Source organism: Trichoderma aggressivum, assembly GCF_033847375.1.
Source record: "Trichoderma aggressivum f. europaeum strain CBS 100526 chromosome Unknown scaffold_015, whole genome shotgun sequence".
NCBI lineage: Eukaryota > Fungi > Ascomycota > Sordariomycetes > Hypocreales > Hypocreaceae > Trichoderma > Trichoderma aggressivum.
Genome location: NW_026946381.1, coordinates 217,632 through 236,396, shown reverse-complemented (window position 1 = coordinate 236,396; position 18,765 = coordinate 217,632). Strand labels below are relative to the sequence as shown.

The 18,765-nt window shown below is 53.2% G+C and overlaps 5 protein-coding genes across 5 annotated transcripts; 3 read left to right on the top strand and 2 right to left on the bottom strand.

Moving 5' to 3' along the window:
* Window positions 1-6,023: 6,023 nt before the first annotated feature.
* Triagg1_4693 (uncharacterized protein) lies at window positions 6,024-7,650 on the top strand (the record flags this gene model as incomplete). Its single annotated transcript, XM_062899124.1, has 3 exons — window positions 6,024-6,088; window positions 6,157-6,556; window positions 6,622-7,650. The coding sequence occupies 3 exons, from the start codon at window positions 6,024-6,026 to the stop codon at window positions 7,648-7,650; spliced, it is 1,494 nt and encodes a 497-aa protein (XP_062756273.1).
* Window positions 7,651-9,027: 1,377 nt separating this feature from the next.
* On the top strand, window positions 9,028-10,057 carry Triagg1_4692 (uncharacterized protein; the record flags this gene model as incomplete). The annotated part of the gene is made up of 4 exons (XM_062899123.1): window positions 9,028-9,060; window positions 9,134-9,162; window positions 9,223-9,724; window positions 9,788-10,057. 4 exons carry the CDS (start codon window positions 9,028-9,030, stop codon window positions 10,055-10,057), a joined length of 834 nt encoding a protein of 277 aa, XP_062756272.1.
* Window positions 10,058-10,206: 149 nt separating this feature from the next.
* Triagg1_4691 (uncharacterized protein) lies at window positions 10,207-12,879 on the bottom strand (the record flags this gene model as incomplete). The annotated part of the gene is made up of 1 exon (XM_062899122.1): window positions 10,207-12,879. One exon carries the CDS (start codon window positions 12,877-12,879, stop codon window positions 10,207-10,209), a length of 2,673 nt encoding a protein of 890 aa, XP_062756271.1.
* Window positions 12,880-13,410: 531 nt separating this feature from the next.
* Window positions 13,411-15,027, top strand: Triagg1_4690 (CAZyme family GT4; the record flags this gene model as incomplete). Its single annotated transcript, XM_062899121.1, has 2 exons — window positions 13,411-13,949; window positions 14,010-15,027. 2 exons carry the CDS (start codon window positions 13,411-13,413, stop codon window positions 15,025-15,027), a joined length of 1,557 nt encoding a protein of 518 aa, XP_062756270.1.
* Window positions 15,028-15,574: 547 nt separating this feature from the next.
* Window positions 15,575-18,700, bottom strand: Triagg1_4689 (uncharacterized protein; the record flags this gene model as incomplete). The annotated part of the gene is made up of 1 exon (XM_062899120.1): window positions 15,575-18,700. The coding sequence occupies one exon, from the start codon at window positions 18,698-18,700 to the stop codon at window positions 15,575-15,577; it is 3,126 nt and encodes a 1,041-aa protein (XP_062756269.1).
* Between the last annotated feature and the right edge of the window lie 65 nt (window positions 18,701-18,765).

Genomic DNA, 18,765 nt, shown 5'->3' with positions numbered 1-18,765 from the left:
AGCCGCGGCTGCAACTTCTCCTTTTGCCCCGTCTCAGCGTCTGCGCCGTCGCAGCAGCACATGTGAAAGGCGACCAATTTCCTCTCCTTTAGGCATCGTGGCCGAACAATCCTCCCGTATTCACGTTGAACTTGTCCGGACCATTGTACAGATACGGCCCTTTACTCACATGGTGCCCTCCATCGTGATCGTGTACCACCCGGCAATTGGGGGGGGGGGACACGCATGTTGTCTCTTGCGGACGAGGAAAGGATCGTCAAGGTCCTCCCTGAAATGAATTTAGCTCTCCGCGTTGCTTTTAAGTCTAAAGTAACGTTATAAAGGAGCTTCGTGCGGGGGGACGAATCGTCTTTGGGGATTTGGGGCTGGGGGGAGATGAACTGGCTAGACTGGTTCATGCAATGGAACGCTGCGAGGGCAGGAGATGCGGGGAGAATTCAAGCGAAACTGCTGTGATGCCAACCGATATTGTCTTTCTTTATGTTGAAAATTATCTGATGGAGGATATGTTTTGGCATTTGTAGGATGGATTGTGTTGCGTTGTGATTGATGCTTGTGAGGAGCCATCTATGCTACCAGCACTGAATGTATGCCCATCTTGGTTATTATAACATGGATGTATTTGTATTCAACCATCATGATTTTGATGAATCTACTGACGCGCGCAACTATGGTAGCACCAATAGAACTAAAAAGGCTAAAATCTGCATGTCAAGACGCGGACCTTTTGGATAGTCATTGTCTCGCCCTGACCAGCTTCCGCATCAAGACATTGTTGTTACATCTACATCGTACATTGTTATTGCATCGGTGTCCGCGGACCTGCGGTTGGTGTTCTACATTGCAAGTCTTGCTATCTGTTTCTTTGAGAATGGGTAAACACTTAATCAGTGAATCGCACTTGTACAAAAGACGACTCTCCCTCTCGGCGTCGAGTTTTGAAGCTCAACCCAAGCAATGCCTCAGCTTACTAGAGAGTAAGTGTATTATTTGATCACTTTTACCATCCATTTTAGCTTCTACTTTTCTACTTTTCTACTCTACGCAATTCTGCTCTCTGTGTCTGCTTCATGTCTCTCCATTCATTCTTTTGGGACGTATTCATACTCGTTTCCTTGAATCAGTGGCTGACTCGAAAGTAGTATCAATTCCAGGAACTAAACAACAATACCTGAGAATACCTAGTACATCAGGCTCCATGGTATCACATCATCATAACTAGGTATAGTATCACACATGTATACGTAGCCAACTTGGGATCTGATATCTATCTCTTATGAACAACTTCGCTGCTGGATGTATAAACGAGATCCACCTCTCAATACAAGTCACCCAATGGAGCACCAAGTATATATACTTTCATGCAGCCTGTCTGGCGGAGATATAGTGGTGCCAATTTGATCAACTCAGCTGTGAATTATACCTGGTACGTCTCAGGTATATTAAACATGCCGGCCGTCGTCACGCCATGTACTCGGCTCTTGTGATGCATCTCAGCCCTGGCTACACAGCTCAGATGCCGTCCCGCAACTCAGCTATCGTCATGGGTATAGCTGTCATCGTGAGTAGCAACAGGTATGGAGCCAATCACGCATGGAGGTAGATTGCCAAATTATTGTTATGAAGGAGAAATCCCACGACTATCAAAATACTGGTGATTCGAGATTCATATGGAATACTTGGAATATCTATAAATGGACTCACATAGTGCTACATTGTTCTCAGCTTCTACGTCTTTATTAGTAATTATATATTAGTGGATAAACGTGTAAAAACACAGAGTATAGATTCAAGGTGTAAAGAGCTCGATGGCTTTGTTGTGGCTGTAAAACGACTTTGTTGTAGCTGTAAGACTACCCTTTGGTTCCACTGTACAAGAGACCAACGGGTAGCCCAATGCCAAGTCCTTGGCTCTTTAGGTTCTGATCAAGGATATATAATTTGTCTTCATCATGATTACAGGGCCCCTAGAGAGTATCGAAACGCCGAGAATCTATTTTAAAATGTCCAGAAACTTGGATAGGCGAAATGGTAGTGCGTGCGTGCTCACTTGCAAATGGCATCCAGGCCGCCAAATCTAGTACAACTATGCCTACCCCTTGGTGTCGGATTTATAGAACGAGGTGCATGTCGTTGTGCCATGACGAAGAGTCAAGTATTTTGATTCGAGAAGGCGGCGGATAAATCGACAATGGAAAGCAAAGCAGTATACAGAAAAGGCAACTTCTGTCATCCGGAGCATCGAAAAAGCCCGTCGGCTCAATTTAAGCCTGTCAGCGATAGCGCCATCCACAACCTCGGGTTGGTCGACTCGACGTTGAACTCTCGGGTAATAAAATAGCCAAAGGAAACGGAATACGGCGCATTCGACACTTGATCATCACGTCCGTTTCTTCCCCAACCGACATGCCGTTCTTCTTGTGAGGGTGTCGTTGCGGAAACAGAGGATAATGCCGCTGCGGCGTTTCGGATTGGAGGGCTCTTAAGATTGGCGTCCTTTCCGAGACTTGGCGGTTTCGTTTCCCGTAGCCGTTTTGATCGATAGCTCGCTTTGTGCTTACCCTCGACGTGTAATTAACGTGATGTGTGGCTTTCGATTCATCTGACAGTGACACTGTGGGTGTTCCCGAGGGCCCCGTCCGATGTGGGCACTTACAGGTCACGTCCATGTCACCGTCACGGAAGCTTGAGATAACCTCTGGGAAGGGAAGAGCAGAGGAAGGGAAGAAGACGGGAGAATCAGTAATGAAGCTCGGAGATGTTGGATAATAAAGTGTCGATCAAAAGTTTATGGAGGTGCAGCTTCGGAATATCCTGGACGGGTTCTTAGCTTGCTATTGGAAGTTCTCGATCTCGGGTGGAAGGGGCCACTCCCCCCGCACTTTACTTATTTTTCGGCCGGAAGGTGCATGTTTACCAAGGTACTTGCACCCTCTACTAATCAAGAAGAAATTGGAGAGTCAGCCTCTACTAATCATGAATTTTCAATATTTTCCCTTCATTTCTTCGTACAGATGTTAGTGGTGACCATGTTAGTCAACCACTGACGAGCTTCACCATCGGCGAAGGCTATGCAGGTCGGTGTCTATCGCCGATGTGAAGCCACAGGGAACTGAATCCTCAACCGATCGCTGTACAAACTACCGAATAACCGAGGCCAGACACCGAATTCGCTCTTAGTGCCGCGTTCAAGTTGCGAATAGCAGCGTGCCAAAGGGACAAGCGTCCGATATAGATGCGCCAAGGCGTCAATAATCAGGGCTTACAATGCTTAATGCAGCACGTGTTCACGTCAGCGGTGGAGTTTCTGGCTTGTCTACGAGATTGGGCGGCCTGGTCTCCGAATTGGATGGAGTTATCGCGGGAACAAGTTGAGCAAATCAGGGTCTGTAAGTTGTACGGAAACCCTCCGCATCCAAAGACGGCATCACAGCTCGCATGCACACTTACAGCACATATCATTGCCATTATGTTTGCGCTTGACTAACCCCCATGGCCACAATGGCATGTTTCCCGGGGTATGCCTGTACGAGCCCTGCGGTTATCGTCAACACACGGACTATCGTGCATGTTCCATAGGGCCGGCCAAATCCATCAAGGCCAATCACCCCGTAGCGGGCCGAGACCTGTCGATTCTCTACAACTGGACTGGCCAGCAACTGAGCTCTCGGTGAGACGGATGTTGAGCTTACTGGAAGCCCATGCCGGCTGCAAGGAAGCCTGGGGAAAAGGGACAGGGTCAGCCGCGCCTATGCCAGAAAGGACTTGGCTCAAAGCCTCAGACGTACGATTCGACGACCAGAAAGAGGTCCTAGTATGCCGCTGCCGTTGTCACAAGGCACTGTACTCGTACGGACAGCCATGTCGAAGCACTGCGGACTACTAGCAGAGCTGCTTCTCCATGTCTCCATATCCCCATGCCATGGGAGGAGTGGAAACTTTTTGCAGAGCGTCGAGCTAGCCCCCAGTGCCACAAACGACGGCGCCAATTGCATCTAGCGATAGCCATCTTGCCGCAGTTGGCCGCGGAGGAGGAGACGTGGGAAGGGGACCAAGAGGTAAAAGCCATTCAAGGTTGGCATCACAAACGGAGCAAAGCGGGGTAAATGAATGCTAGCATCTGGAATCCGACACATGATTCCGAAAATGGAAAACTTGCACCTCGCACAAGAGGTTGTTCCGAAAGGCATGGGCATGCCGTTTGGGGCTGAAGATGCAGCTGCCGGGCATATGGCTTACGGGATGCGTTGAGACGAGGGGAGAAACACGGAATTTCCCGCACGCAGGACAAGTTGAGGCAGTTTGTATGAAGTAATGTGATGACGATGAACCAATGACTCGTCTTGGAGGTGCTGGCGTTTAGCCGTGCGAATCCGAATGCGACTCGACGTTGCGATTGCGTGGATGCGATTGAACAAGGCTGTCAGGCCGTCCTTTTGCTTTACGAGTCTGCCAGAACTCATCGATGTCACGAGCGCATCTCAGTTAAGGTTTGCTTCTCCAGATTCTGGGGCAAACTCGGTTTGCCAGCACGGTGCAAATTGCGCGCCTAGATTTCGGCAGTAGAGTCAGTCAGGCCGGGGCAGTTCAGGGCGCCAAGATGCAAGATGTTGCTAAGCCAATGCAGTCACTCACTGAATATTCATCTCGCAAGGCTTGATGGCGCGAACGAACTACTGGCCCGATTTGAAATACTGAAATGGCGGCGGGATAGACCTGGGACGATTGGATTCCGGCGGCCATGCGGGGCGGACAAACACAAAAATTGCCTGAAGAAGGAAAAAGGATGTCAAACGCGGCACATGGCCGTTGGTGCATCACAAATTGGTCGATTACGGAGACGAACTATGGCTCTGGCTTCTCGAGATAGGGCGTACGGATGCACCATTCACTGTTGGTCCCATCTAGAGGCCACAAAGATAGTATCTGGCCAAGGCTTCGGAGATGGATGTCATCATGAGCCGGGCTGCTGCGGGGAACCGTCTCAGAACCAACCCCGGAGTCGCTTTGGGTCGAGCTCCGTGATTCGTCTGGATACTCGTTGCAAGCACACACAAGTTTGCCTCGACCAGCGCGTTAACCGGTTTCAGCATGGCTTCGCAATGCCGGGTTGTGCACAAGTCGCCTCCCCTGATGAACTCAACTCGACTCAAGCTTGGCCCCCCCCCGGCAGCCCGGTCCCGCTGCGGATCTCATGCAATGGGCCCTCTAGCCTCTGCAGCGGCACGGACTAATAATCTCGGTGCGAGTTTCTCTGATACCTACTTGTAATCAACTTTGCTTCGGTTCGGGTATCGTCGCAAGGAGCTGGTGGGGATCCGAAATAGGGCGTCCCGGCCGGTGCTGGTGCTGGTGCTGGTGCTGGTGGTGTTGACGGACTGGCTGTTTGGCTGAGTCTTGGGCAGTCAGTCGGGGACAAACAGCCCCGGCATTGTTTGTCCACGTACTGCACTGTACAAGTACGGAGTAGTTACGGAGTGTTGCGTTGTGCCAATCTCAAAGGTACTACTGCTGGCCTCGCCTGGAGCTGGAGCTGGAGCTGGAGCTGGAGCTGGAGCTGGAGGCGAACAAGTGGGATTGGGATGGGGGTCTCGAGGCCTTCCTTGCAACTTTGCTCCCCCTTGCCGAGCGTCTCCATTCTTTGGTCCCCATCCATACGGACTCTCGACTCAGACTCTGGTTGGGGTAGCGTCTTTGTTGAAGTCTCGCCCCCGCTCCACGCGCGTCAAGACGGAGGCAAAGAACGGAGCAAAGAGGCTCCTTAATAATAGGAACTGCGCTGCGCAATCCAGGCGTTGCGTTTTACATAAAATGGCATAGCTGTCCCCATCTGCGTTCTGGTTGCTTTTCTCTCCCTCCTGCATTCCCTCTATCAGTACAACTCCTCTTTCGTCATAAATACCCCTCCTGCCCCTCTCGTCTTTTTTACCTTTTTTACTTCTTTTTTCCTTCTCTCATAGAAGCAGAACCAGCAATCAATCCTATATACCCTTTTTCACTCCGCTTCATATCAATCCTTCACCATGGCTCCCTTGACCGTCGAGCTCAACACCCCCATCACGGGCACCTACTCACAACCCATTGGCCTGTGAGTCTCCTCGTCCCTCTACTTGATATATATATGTGTGTATATAAACATCAACTAACACTTTCAAGGTTCATCAACAACGAGTGGGTCGAGGGTGTCGACAAGAAGAAGTTTGAGGTCATCAACCCCGCCACCGAAGAGGTCATCACCTCTGTCTGCGAAGGTACCGAGAAGGATGTCGACCTTGCCGTTGCCGCCGCCCGCAAGGCTTTCAACACAACATGGAGAAAGGTTGCTCCCGGCGAGCGTAGCCGACTGATGCTCAAGCTCGCTGATCTCGCCGAGAAGAACCTCGACCTTCTCGCCGCTGTCGAGTCCTTGGACAATGGCAAGTCCATCACCATGGCCCGAGGTGATGTCGGCGCTGTTGTTGGATGCATCCGATACTACGGTGGCTGGGCCGACAAGATTGAGGGAAAGACCCTTGACATTGCCCCCGACATGTTCAACTACACTCGACACGAGCCTGTAAGTAACAAATGACACCAACTGTTTCCCAGAGAACCTGATTGCTAACCAACATCTTCATACAGCTTGGTGTTTGCGGTCAGATCATTCCCTGGAACTTCCCTCTTCTCATGCTTTCATGGAAGATTGGCCCTGCCCTGGCCACTGGTAACACCATCGTCATGAAGACTGCTGAGCAGACCCCTCTGTCAGCACTTGTCTTCGCCAACCTTGTCAAGGAGGCTGGTTTCCCCCCCGGAGTCTTCAACTTGATCTCTGGTTTCGGCAAGACTGCTGGTGCCGCCATCTCTGCCCACATGGACATTGACAAGGTCGCCTTCACCGGCTCAACCGTCGTCGGCCGCACCATCATGAAGGCCGCCGCCGCCTCCAACTTGAAGAAGGTCACCCTCGAGCTCGGCGGCAAGTCCCCCAACATTGTCTTCAACGATGCCGACATTGAGCAGGCCATCTCATGGGTCAACTTTGGCATCTACTTCAACCACGGCCAGACCTGCTGCGCCGGCACCCGCATCTTCGTCCAGGAGGGCATCTACGACAAGTTCCTCGAGGCCTTCAAGAAGCGTGCTCTGGAGAACAAGGTCGGCGACCCATTCCACCACGAGACCTTCCAGGGACCCCAGGTCAGCCAGCTGCAGTTCGACCGCATCATGGGCTACATCAAGGCTGGAAAGGAGGAGGGCGCCACGGTCGAGATTGGTGGTGAGCGTCACGGCGAGAAGGGCTACTTCATCCAGCCCACCGTCTTCAGCAACGTCACCGCCGACATGAAGATTATGCGCGAGGAGATTTTCGGCCCCGTCGCCGCCATTGCCAAGTTCAAGGACGAGGAGGAGGTCATCCAGATGGGCAACGACTCCAACTACGGCCTGGCCGCTGCCGTCCACACCAGAGACCTCAACACCGCCATCCGCGTCAGCAATGAGATCCATGCCGGCACCGTCTGGGTCAACTGCTACAACTTGCTGCACCACCAGATGCCCTTTGGTGGCTACAAGGAGTCTGGTATTGGCCGTGAGCTCGGTGAGGCCGCGCTGGCCAACTACACTCAGAACAAGTCTGTCGCCATCCGTCTGGGAGGCGCCCTGTTCTAAACTACCAAAAAGTAAAGTAAAAAACTATATAAAGTTGTTAAAAAAAAAGGAGAATCAGCTTGTCACGATTAGTATGAGTACTGGGCAGGGTATCTTTTATTTTATTTTTCTGTTATGCAGCCTGATGTAGCTCTGAAATGAAATTGTACGACACCCACAAAGTTGAGCCAAGATGCGATGAAGTGAAGTCAATGTCAGATGTCAGATGCCAGGAGTGAGACTAGTGGAGATGTAAATTAGCCGTCGGTTGTTTTGTAGTGCTTTGGGTCACCGGGAGATGATTTGGTGTGTATGGCCTCTGCCTGATTGAATGTGGTAAATTGGATTATTATCCGAAAGTATGAGCCAGCATGTTGTAACGATTGAAGTATACATCCGCGGACAAGGTGGTTAATGGACTTTTGCAGCGTGGGTGATGGATTGACTGTTGAATGGGATTTTGAGTGTTTGGTAGGACGATTGACGATAGCTTTCAAGGGTAGGAATAGGGTGCTGCGTGGGATGGACTCTCTGATTGAATTGATTGAAATGATGAGAACACTCGCAGTCACATCTGTCGTACCTCTATAGCTGAGTGCCCTTTCTGAGGAGAAAGTTGGTGCGCTGTTGGATACTGTGATGGTGCCTTGGTACTGATTCTGTTGTCATCTTGTTGATGTGGTGGTTGTCTGGTACAACGTCAATGATGGCTCGTATAGTCTACCGATGCAGTAACCATACTTGACTGCTTTTGTCCCACAAGTATTAATATGAAATCCAGTTGTTCTATAGTCTAATAGCTGTCTAGTGGCTGTCTAGTTGGCAGTGTCGTCTTATAGTAAGATGTGCTTGAATAATTCTAGGTACTGCCCACCTCCTAAACAGCAAGATACCGTCACCATGTCATTGCATCACCTGCTTCGTCGCATCGGACAAGCAACAAGGATAAACCCGAGCGAAACAATTCCATCATGTACAGGTTACGCTGGATAAACTGATTCATCACCTTTTTGTTCACCACGGTCCTTGTACTGCAACTTTACGCTACAGCGCACATGTGGTGACGCAACACCCAACCGCCAAGTCACTGTACTGTTGGTCGGCCTCCCGCTTCCAACATGCGACAGTCGCCCAATCGGGCAGCGCCACTGTCGTGACATAAAAAACACAAACGAGGGGGAAACCAAATGTCAACCGTGTCTTGCTTTTTTTCACTTTTCATCAACTTCTTCTGCTCATTGATTTGTCTCTTCTTTTTCTTGCTGCGCATCTGTTCATTGTGTCCTTGCTTTTGTTACGGATACCGAAAAGCTGTAACAGATTGTCGTCGAGTTGCGCTACGGAGAATATAATACAGCTAGGGCCAAGCATACGATACGACACGATACGCCAGCGACGATGGGACTCGGCTTGGGTCTCGCATTTATGCTGGTAAGGAGGGATTCAATATTGAATATTTCTCGTCGTTTTGACATGTCCAATTGCTAATGCGATCCTCTTCCAGGGTAGCGCCGTGCTGTTTGGCGTCGCAGCGTAAGTCAAACCACCAAAAAGCCATCCGATCTGATAACTTACACGAATCCCCTCGAACAGCGTCGTTCACTTCCACAGCGCCCATCTGTCTCTCCCCGTCAGCCCCGTCGTCACCATCGTCACCATCCTCCTCCCCATCGTCTCGTTCCTCAACTCGTACATTTATCCAACGCTGCTGCACTCCGCGCGCAATTCGTCACACCCTCTGCATCGGCTTAGTCCTACGATCCTGCAGACGCTGCAGGGCCTTGTCACGACGGTCCTCGCAACGTTGCTCTTTGAGCATGTGATTCCTTCGGCGACGGTGGATTGCTTGATGGAGAATCGGTGGAGCGGCTTGTTTCAGGCCCATGATGGGGAGTCGATCCGATTAATCCAGGACACCTTGAACTGCTGCGGGCTAAACACGGTTCAACACATGCCTTATCCTTTCGTCAGGCCTGACACTACTTGCTCCAAGATGTATGGACGGGATAAGGCGTGCAGGGGCCCGTGGACAGCGGCGCTGAGGAGCAGCACGGGGGCTGATTTCGGAGTCGTCATTGCGGTGGGATTACTGCAGGTAAGATTTTCCTACAGCGGCTGATTTACTTGATTTTCGCATTAACGAATTCCGTTTGAATAGATTTTGAGCCTTCTCATGACTAGAGAAGGCACAAACTGGTGGAACTCTTGGCGTTCTATTGCGTGGCACCGACAGCGGCCTGTTGCTGATGGTGAAAGACGCGCGCTGTTGGAAGATGTCACTGACGCAGACGAAGAGGTCGTCGAGCGACAGGACGACTCTTCTCGTTCGCGAGGATACCAGAGCTTGCCTTCTGCTCAAGTGGAAAACAGGCCGAGGGTTGAGCCGTCGCCGATTCACCAAGAAGAAAACCACTGGAGGGACAGCTGAGCTGGATTTAAATAGGCCATCCTTGAGGAGAATGTTCGCCGCGGAAATGGGCAAAAGAATCACGACAACATGAGCCGAAAAGGGAATCTTGTTCAAAAGTTGATGTATATTTCTTGGTATTAACAATGTTTTATCTACCCGTCTACCTTTTATCTCTTCCGTGACTCGAGCGCCTCCTTGCCTAGCTTCTCCAGCGCACTCTCGTACTCTTCTATCCCGTCTTCGCTCATCTCCTCAATCATGACTCTGGCCACCTTTTGTGCTCTCTTCACGGCAGCGCTCTTACCAATCTTACCCCAGAACCAGCCACTCTCTCCGTCTCCCACAAGCGTCCACGCGCATCCAGATCTACCAGCTCGAGCAGTACGGCCCACACGATGGACGTAACCAGCTACGCTTGGCGGCAGGTCATAGTTGATGACGTGCGGCAGCTTTGGAATATCGATGCCACGTGCTACAAGATCAGATGCGATGATGAGACGCAGAGGGGATGAAGGAGTGGTGAAGGCTCGTAGGGTCTTGCGACGGATGCTGGTTGGCGTGGTGGATGTGAGAGTGCCGATTTGTGTAGCGAGGGACTTGTCGAGGAGGATGAGCAGCCGGGACAAGCGCAGGGCGGCTTCGTTGGACTTTGTGAAGATGAGGGATCGGGGTATCTGCGACTTGGACGGCTTGGAGGGTGCTTTCTTGTTGCGGGCGCTTGCTTCTGAATCCGAATCCGAATCTGAACTTGTATCAGAGGCAGAGGCAGAGTCGGAATCGGAATCTGAACTTGTGTCGTCTGAGCTAGTCTCTGAGTGTGCTTCTGCTTCTGTGCCGAGATCCACATTCTTCGTGTCGTCGTTGATGGCCATGTGTGTGCTTCGTAAAAGATCAAGTAGATACAGCGGCTTGAGGTTTGCATCGTGAACCCTCACGGCATACTCCTTCAGAGATTCCGGCAGCGAGTGCTCCGCAACCTGAACATCCCTGCCGCTTTCCAGGACAATTAGCTTGGGTCTGCGCAGAGCAAGCTGGTTCAAAAGACTCAGATCCCTCGTCAGGGTGGCACTAAGAAGAATCTTGCGGACGCCCGCGTACGGCATGTCGGGAAAATCCCGAGCGCCAAACTGGCTCGTCTTGAACTTGTCCAGGACGACGTCTAGCCATCCCTGGAAGCTCTGCGCGAGCAGCTTGTCGGCCTCGTCGACGACGAGCCAGCGGATGTAGGACAGGGAGAAGCCGGGAGTCTGGTCGAGGTGCTCGACGAGACGGCCGGGGGTGCAGACGAGGACGTCGACTTTGGAATAAAAGTCAATGACTTGGCCTTGCCAGGGGCCGATGCGAGGGTTGGCACGTTGCGTACTGGGGCCGGTGAGGAAGTCGTCCAAATCGTCTTCGCTGTTGGAACTCGATGTTCGATGTGATGCTTCCTGTTCCAACAGCTTGTATGCTTCCGGGTCGTATCGCGTCTCCTTGCTCACGAGAAGATCCTGTTCAGAGGCCAATGACTGGTTACCAATAGCGATTCCAACGCGCACCCTCTTCCTGTCCTCTCCCTCGTAGGCCTTTGCGCACAGCTCAAACACTTCCTGCGCTTGCTTGACGAGTTCTCTGGTCGGGAGCACGACGAGCGCACGTAGCCTTGTAACGACGCTGTTGCTCAAGTCTCTCACAACCGGTAGAGCGTAGGCCAGTGTCTTTCCAGATCCAGTCGCCGCCGAAACGAGAAGATCGCCCGGCTGCTGTTGATTTGTAGGGAGCAGTAACGGCAGAGCGGCTGTCTGAACGGCAAAAGCTTCCGTGTAGCCCTTTTGTTGCAGCACCTGCGCCGCCTTTGGGAGAATGCCCAGATCTGTAAAGGGAGTTCGGGTGTCCACCGAGACACGAATCGGCGCCGAGAGCCATGGGGGAAGAGTCTCGTATGTCGGCTTTTCCGTGCTGGGTGCGGTGCGTGCAGGCTGCGGGAGAGGCTCCAGGCCGTGGAGCTCGGTTGGCTCTTCCGGCTCCTCCACGATGCCTTGCTCCTTGATGATTTCGGCATACTTGAGTGATTTGACCTTTCGCTCAAAGACGGCCTTGTGTCGCTTGTCTTCTTCGTCTTCTGCTGGGCCGTCGTCCATGTTGGCATCCTGGGGTTTCTTCTTCTTTTCCCGTTTGGCCTTTTTCACCTGCTTTTCATCGGATTCGGGAGGTTCCACATCTACCATCTCAGCATCGTGGGCGCTGTGACTCGCTTCGTCAACGTCGGCCTGCTCGGGCCTCTGTTCGTCGTCTTCATCCCCACGGTCGGATGTTTCGCCTCTCTTCTTGTCTTTCTTCTTCTTCTTCTTTTCTTCCTTGTTTGATTTCAAATCATCGCCATGTTTTTCTGATTTCCTACTCTTTGTTGGTTTTTCTTCCTCTTCCTCTTTAGATTCTTGTTCTTGCTCTTGTTTATGTTCTTTCTTCGTTCGCGCTTCCCCTTTGGAGCCACGCTTTGCCGGGGTCTCAGCCTCTTCCGAGTCTGCGTCTTTTTCTGATTCTTCCTCCGATTCGACGTCTCGTGTTCGTTTCTTAGATTTCTTCGACTTCTTGCTCTGAGACTCTAGCGACGGCTCCCCGTCACTTCGCTTTCTCTTTGGCTTTGGAGAGTCTGCCTCCTCTTCGAATCGCTGGATTGACGGCAATTCAGTCTGTTGTTGGGATTTAACGCCAGGAATATAACGAGAGTAGGAGAGCCCATCCCCATTCGTTACTACGGACGCTGCAGGTGCTGATGACGGCGCAGGCGATTGTTTTGCGACGGGAGAATCTCTGTTGGCTTTCGAAGGCACCTGCCCAGGGATATATCTTGCATACATTTTAGATTGTTGAGTACGATGAAAATACTGAACCCGAGAGAAGCGAGCAAACAAGCAAATTGACCCCAGAAATCCGGGACTGAATCAAATGCGCTGCGCCAACAGCTTCTTCTGCCACTGTCCAAGTCAATGCGATGCAGATCTGCGACCCGCGCAGTAGCTCGTCCAAAAATTTGGCAACGGAGCTGTTATCGGCGTTTTGCCGCCCCTCACCGCCGGGCTTATCGACGAGCTTAGCGTCATCAACGGAGACGTATCCAATTGGAGCCTCGGGGTGAGTCTATAATATAATTGAAGCCCTGAAATTACATCCGCCTTGTTTTATAAAGACCTCCCATACAGCCTCTCCAGATATCTTCGGGGGAATCGAATGCTATGCCATCAACTGAGATGAGATGACATGAGATGAGACAAAGAGCAAGCGAGAGGACAGCTTTGGTGGAAGAAGAACAAGTCAGCGAGTGGTGACGCTCACATGCTTCATCTCACCCTCCGTCTCAGCATCAGTCGCTCCCACAATCGCAAGGATCCATGATCACCTCAACTCCAGCATCTACAGCTCATATTCCATCAATTACCAACTACAAGATGGCGCGCAAGACCTACAACATTGCCATGGTTAGCGACTTCTTCTTCCCCCAGCCCGGCGGCGTCGAGTCTCACATCTACCAACTCTCGAGCAAACTCATCGACAGAGGCCACAAGGTCATCATCATCACCCACGCCCACGATGATCGCAAGGGAGTCCGCTATCTCAACAACGGCCTCAAGGTCTATCATGTGCCGTTTCTAGTCATCTATCGGCAGGCCACCTTCCCTACCGTCTTCTCTTTCTTCCCCATTCTGCGAAACATCTGCATCCGTGAGCAGATTGAAATCGTCCATGGCCACGGCAGTCTCAGCTCGCTCTGCCACGAAGGCATCCTGCATGCGAGAACCATGGGGCTGAGGACTGTGTTTACCGATCATTCGCTCTTTGGATTTGCGGATGCTGCCAGTATCTTGACAAACAAGCTGCTCAAGTTTATCCTGAGCGATGTTGATCATAGCATATGCGTGAGCCACACCTGGTATGCACACTCACAAATCCCTCCTACGATTTAGCCTTGTCAGAACTAATCAACTCTTAGCAAGGAGAATACTGTGCTTCGTGCATCACTGGACCCTCTCATGGTATCAGTCATTCCCAATGCCGTCGTGGGCGAAAACTTTCGGCCTCGCGACTATCCAGCGCCATCGGATCAAGGAGGAGGCTTCCGGTCCGAGCCATCCCCTCGCCTTCTCGGCCCCGACGACATGATCACCATCGTCGTCATCTCTCGTCTGTTCTACAACAAAGGCACAGATCTTCTCACCGCCGCCATTCCCCGTATCCTAGAGAACCACCCCAACACCCGATTCATCATCGCAGGCTCGGGCCCCAAGGCTATTGACCTGGAGCAAATGATTGAGACCAACGTGCTACAAGACCGCGTCGAGATGCTCGGCTCCATCCGCCACGAAGACGTCCGCGACGTCATGACCCGCGGTCACATATACCTTCACCCTTCCCTCACCGAAGCCTTTGGCACCGTCATCGTCGAGGCCGCCTCGTGCGGCTTGTACGTCGTGTGCACCCAAGTCGGCGGCATCCCCGAAGTCCTCCCCTCGCACATGACGACTTTTGCAAAGCCCGAGGAGGACGACATCGTGGCCGCCACCGGCAAGGCCATCACCGCCATGCGGGCGGGCAAGATCCGCACCGAAAAGTTCCACGACGAGGTCAAGAAGATGTACTCGTGGTCCAACGTCGCCATGCGCACCGAGCGCGTCTACGACGGCATCTGCGGCACCATCAGCGAGGAGGAGTTTTACGGCTTCGACACCAGCGGCTACAACGGGAGCCGCATCCGCGACTTTGCGCTCATTGATCGGCTGAAGCGGTATTATGGCTGCGGCATCTGGGCCGGCAAGCTGTTTTGTCTGTGCGTCGTTGTGGATTACTTGTTCTTCTTGTTCCTTGAGTGGTGGTTCCCGAGGGAGAATATCGACGTTTGTCCGGATTGGCCGCGGAAGTTGCCTGCAAAGGACAAGGCGCAGGACTCGATGAAGATTGCACTGGGCAGTCGGTCGACTTCATCGATTAGAGTTCCCAAGCTGGACAGATAGAGGGTTTACCATTGTTTAAAGAACAGCCATATTGGAGGCGTGTTTTTGGAGTTTCCTTATATACAAAAGTGTGTGAAAGAGCCACATCACTCTCTCCCCTGATGAGAATCCGGAGCGAATAGCGCAATGTTACCACGAAAGTAGATTGGGTTTATAGAATAATATACCAACATTCACCTGATTACCTAGTTTATGAATCAAACACACATTGCCGCACGTAACCCACGACCCCAACGTTAGACATTATCAAGCCCCAGTTGCGATTACTAGAGACTCGCATTTCGAGTTAAAAGCTAATGAAGCTAACGATTACTCTCTGATCTTTGCAACTCTAACAAAAAAAGCGCTATACACAACTCAAAAGCCATCGCAAAAGCATCAAAATCCCCCCGTTTCGCCGCTACCCGTTACCCGCTAATACCCTTTCCCTTTCCCTTTCCCTTCTCCCCAGCTATTTCGCCAACTTCGAGCCCCGCAAGACCCTCGGACTCCGCGAGCCCTTCCCACGAGGCTTCTCGCCCAGCATTTTCTCAAGAACAGGCCGTTTCTAACTCCTTGTACTGATACGTCTCCTCTTGGCCGTCCCCGAAGCCGAAGCCGAGTCCCCATCGCCGGCAAGCTCGTCTTCCTCCTCGGCCGTGTCTTCCGCCGGCGTGGCCACGCTGCCTTGCCTCGTCGTGGATATCGGCGGAATACCCCTGTCCTTTTCGGCCGCGCGCAAGTCGCCCAGTAGCTTCTCGACCTCGAGAAACATGCTCTGCGTGTTCTTAACCACCCCGTTCTCGTCGAGCCGATAGCCGACAACTTCTTCCTCGTCGCTCTGGGACCTTCTCATAAACGCCGGTCCGGGACCGCGATCGGGATCGGGGTTGTACATGATTGCATTGCAAAACATGTGCACCAGCTCACGCTCGAGGTGAGCGCTATTGATGATGCCTTTCGGAGGGACGAGATCCTCGGAGATGGGCAGCCAGACGCTCGCCGTGCCCGGATCGCCACCCGGCAGACTAGCCGCCGCCTGGAGCGCCGCTTTGTTGCCTGCCTTGATGGCAGAGCGGATCGAGGTGATGTCTTGCGGCTGCAATACTATTTGCCTATAGTTCGGCGCGTCCTTTTCTCGCAGCGCTGTCGCGAACATGTTGGCGTCGCGATGGCTCGATATCTGGTCGAGGGCCGACGAGGACACCTTTGTGAATCCTCGCGTCCACAACACATGCGTTGGAGGGCCTTGAAGGTCAGTAGGAGTATCCTGCCGCTTCCGCTTGGGTGCACGGGTCATACTACTGGGTGTAGCCATCAGGCCACGTCCTGGCATGCTCTCATCCGCAGTTGTGTCGCCGGTTTCTTCTCGAAGCCGCGGCGTTGCAACCTCCTTCTTTACCTTGGTCACGGAATGATCTAGTGAGAGCTCATCGGTTTGGGAAATCACAGATTGGCTTCTCCTTGTGCCCGTGGCGGACGGCGTCGCGCTCGGACCACGGCTTCTCTGCACCGAACGTGGTGGTCGACCTCGAGGTGCCTTTGCTGGGGGGGTGGCCTCGACTTTAGCAGTGGGTTTCGAGGCGGCGAGCTTAGGGACTGCCTTGGCTGCAGAGTCCTTTGTGACGGCGGGACGCGGCAACGGAGGGCTGACGGGTTCGTAGGCCGGGCTCTCCGGTTCTGATGTTATCGGACCAGGAGTGGATGGTGTCGAGTGAGATGCCCATTTCGTTCCAAACCCGCGTTTAAGAGAGACAGGACTAGATGGTGCTGGCGTCCGTGGCGCAGGAGACGCAGGACTAAGACGCCTGGCAGGCCCTGGAGAAGCCGCTTGCCGAATCATATGCTCTGGGATAGCAGGACGTGGAGGTTGAGCAACATACGGTTTGGCGGTAGGAGAAGCAGAGGGCATCGCCCGGGCTCCCTGTTGCGCTGAGGGAGCACCTGGTTGCCATCGCTGCGTTGCGACAACTCCAGGGGTCCCCTTGTTGGGGATGGGAGATCCAGCGGCGGTTACCGAAGGTGATGTTTTGGCAGGAGTTGCGGAGGCAATGGCCCGTGGAGTCTGGATTCTCGGTATATGCTGGAATTTCTGAGCCAGTAAGGATGGCTGGGCCTGCACCGCCCTCTGGATATGCGGATGCTGAGGAGTTGTTTGTTGACCCTGTTGCGCTTGCTGATGGTGAAGCTGGGGCTGTTGAGGTTGGATAGGACGACCTGTTGGGGCTGAGGGTGTTGTTGGCGGCCGAACTTGCTGTGTAGCCCCTGGCCCGGTTGGACGAGGAGGTCCTGGCTGTAGGGCAGGGGGAGCCAGTTGGCCTGCAGGTTGTGGAGGAACCAGGACAGGTTTTGCTGCGGGTGGTCGAGCCTGTTGCTGTTGCTGTGGCTGTTGCTGTTGCTGTTGCTGCGGCTGTGGCTGTTGCTGTTGCTGTTGCGGCTGTGGCTGTGGCTGTGGTGAATGTGCCACTTGTCCGTGTGGCGGTTGTGGAGGATACTGAATATGCTGCTGCTGTGGATGCTGTGGATGAGATACTGGCTGTCGTTGCCATTGTTGCTGCGGTGGTGGAGGCTGCTGCTGCTGCTGTTGCTGCTGTGGCGGCGGCGCCTTTTGAAGAGCTGCATTGCCTGGAGAAGAGAGAATCGGTGGCGAGAATTGTTCGGCTGGGAGACCTGGCGTTGTTTGCGGAGGTTGATAAGGCTTCTCCCATTTCAACGACCCAGCCTGAGCAGGGGCTGCTCCTGGAGCAATTGGGGGCTGCGGGCCAGTAGCCTCTGGTCGGGGGGAGAGAATCTGTTTCGGCGGTTGCTGCGTCGGCGGTTGCAACACCTGGGAGGTTGGTTGTGGCGTGGGAATTCCAGCCGGTGCCTGAAGCACAGAAGAAGTTCCATTTGGTGGCTTCGGCGAGACGCCCTGTCGAGGTGGTGGTGTTGCAGATGCCAATTGCGTCGGTAGGGTGACCTTGGGCGCTGCAACGCCAGATACCAGGGGCTTCGGCGGTGGGACAGGCGTATTGGGAGTCGGTCCCTTTCTGATGCCTGCTGGGACAGTTGGTGTCTGCGCTGGAGAAGGAGTAGCCCCATTCGAAGGAGGCATCGGTGATGGAATTGGTACTGTCAATGACGGTGTTGTCGTTGTCGCCGCCGCCGCCGCCGCTGCCCTTGGATCTCGTGGAGCCAGAGTCGGCGTGACATTCTGGCTCGCTGCCACCTTGGCAAGTCTCTCCTTCTCGCTCCGCTCCAGCAATTGAATCTCTCTCTGCAGTATTGCGCATCTGCGTTCGTCCTCGCGAATCAACCCGGCCGTGTGTTCTCGATATTGTACGTACATTCGATCGATCATACCCGGAATGCGATCGACATTCTCGTAGATCTCCTTGAGCGTCATCAGCGGCGGGCTGCCCAGCTTCCTCTTACGCGACCCAGGCGACCCCAACCCATCGCCGCCTCCCGCCGCTCCTCCTTCAGCACGATCCGCATCGCCCTTAATCTCTTCTCGCAGCAGCCGGTGGAAGAGCTGCTGCAGCGCCTCGGGGGCTAGACGCGCGGCATCATAAGTGTTGCCGTTCTTGATGAGCGCATTCCCCTTGAGCAGCTCCGAGATGCGCGCAAACGCCCCGCTGTCGACTCCGTGGGAAAGCAGCGACTGGAACAGGAACAGCGACTCGAGGGGCGTGTGTGCGGCCGGTTGATTCATGCCCCAAGGTCCGCCTCGCCGGCTATCGAGGGGGCCGTCACGCTTCGTCGCAACAGGATATATGG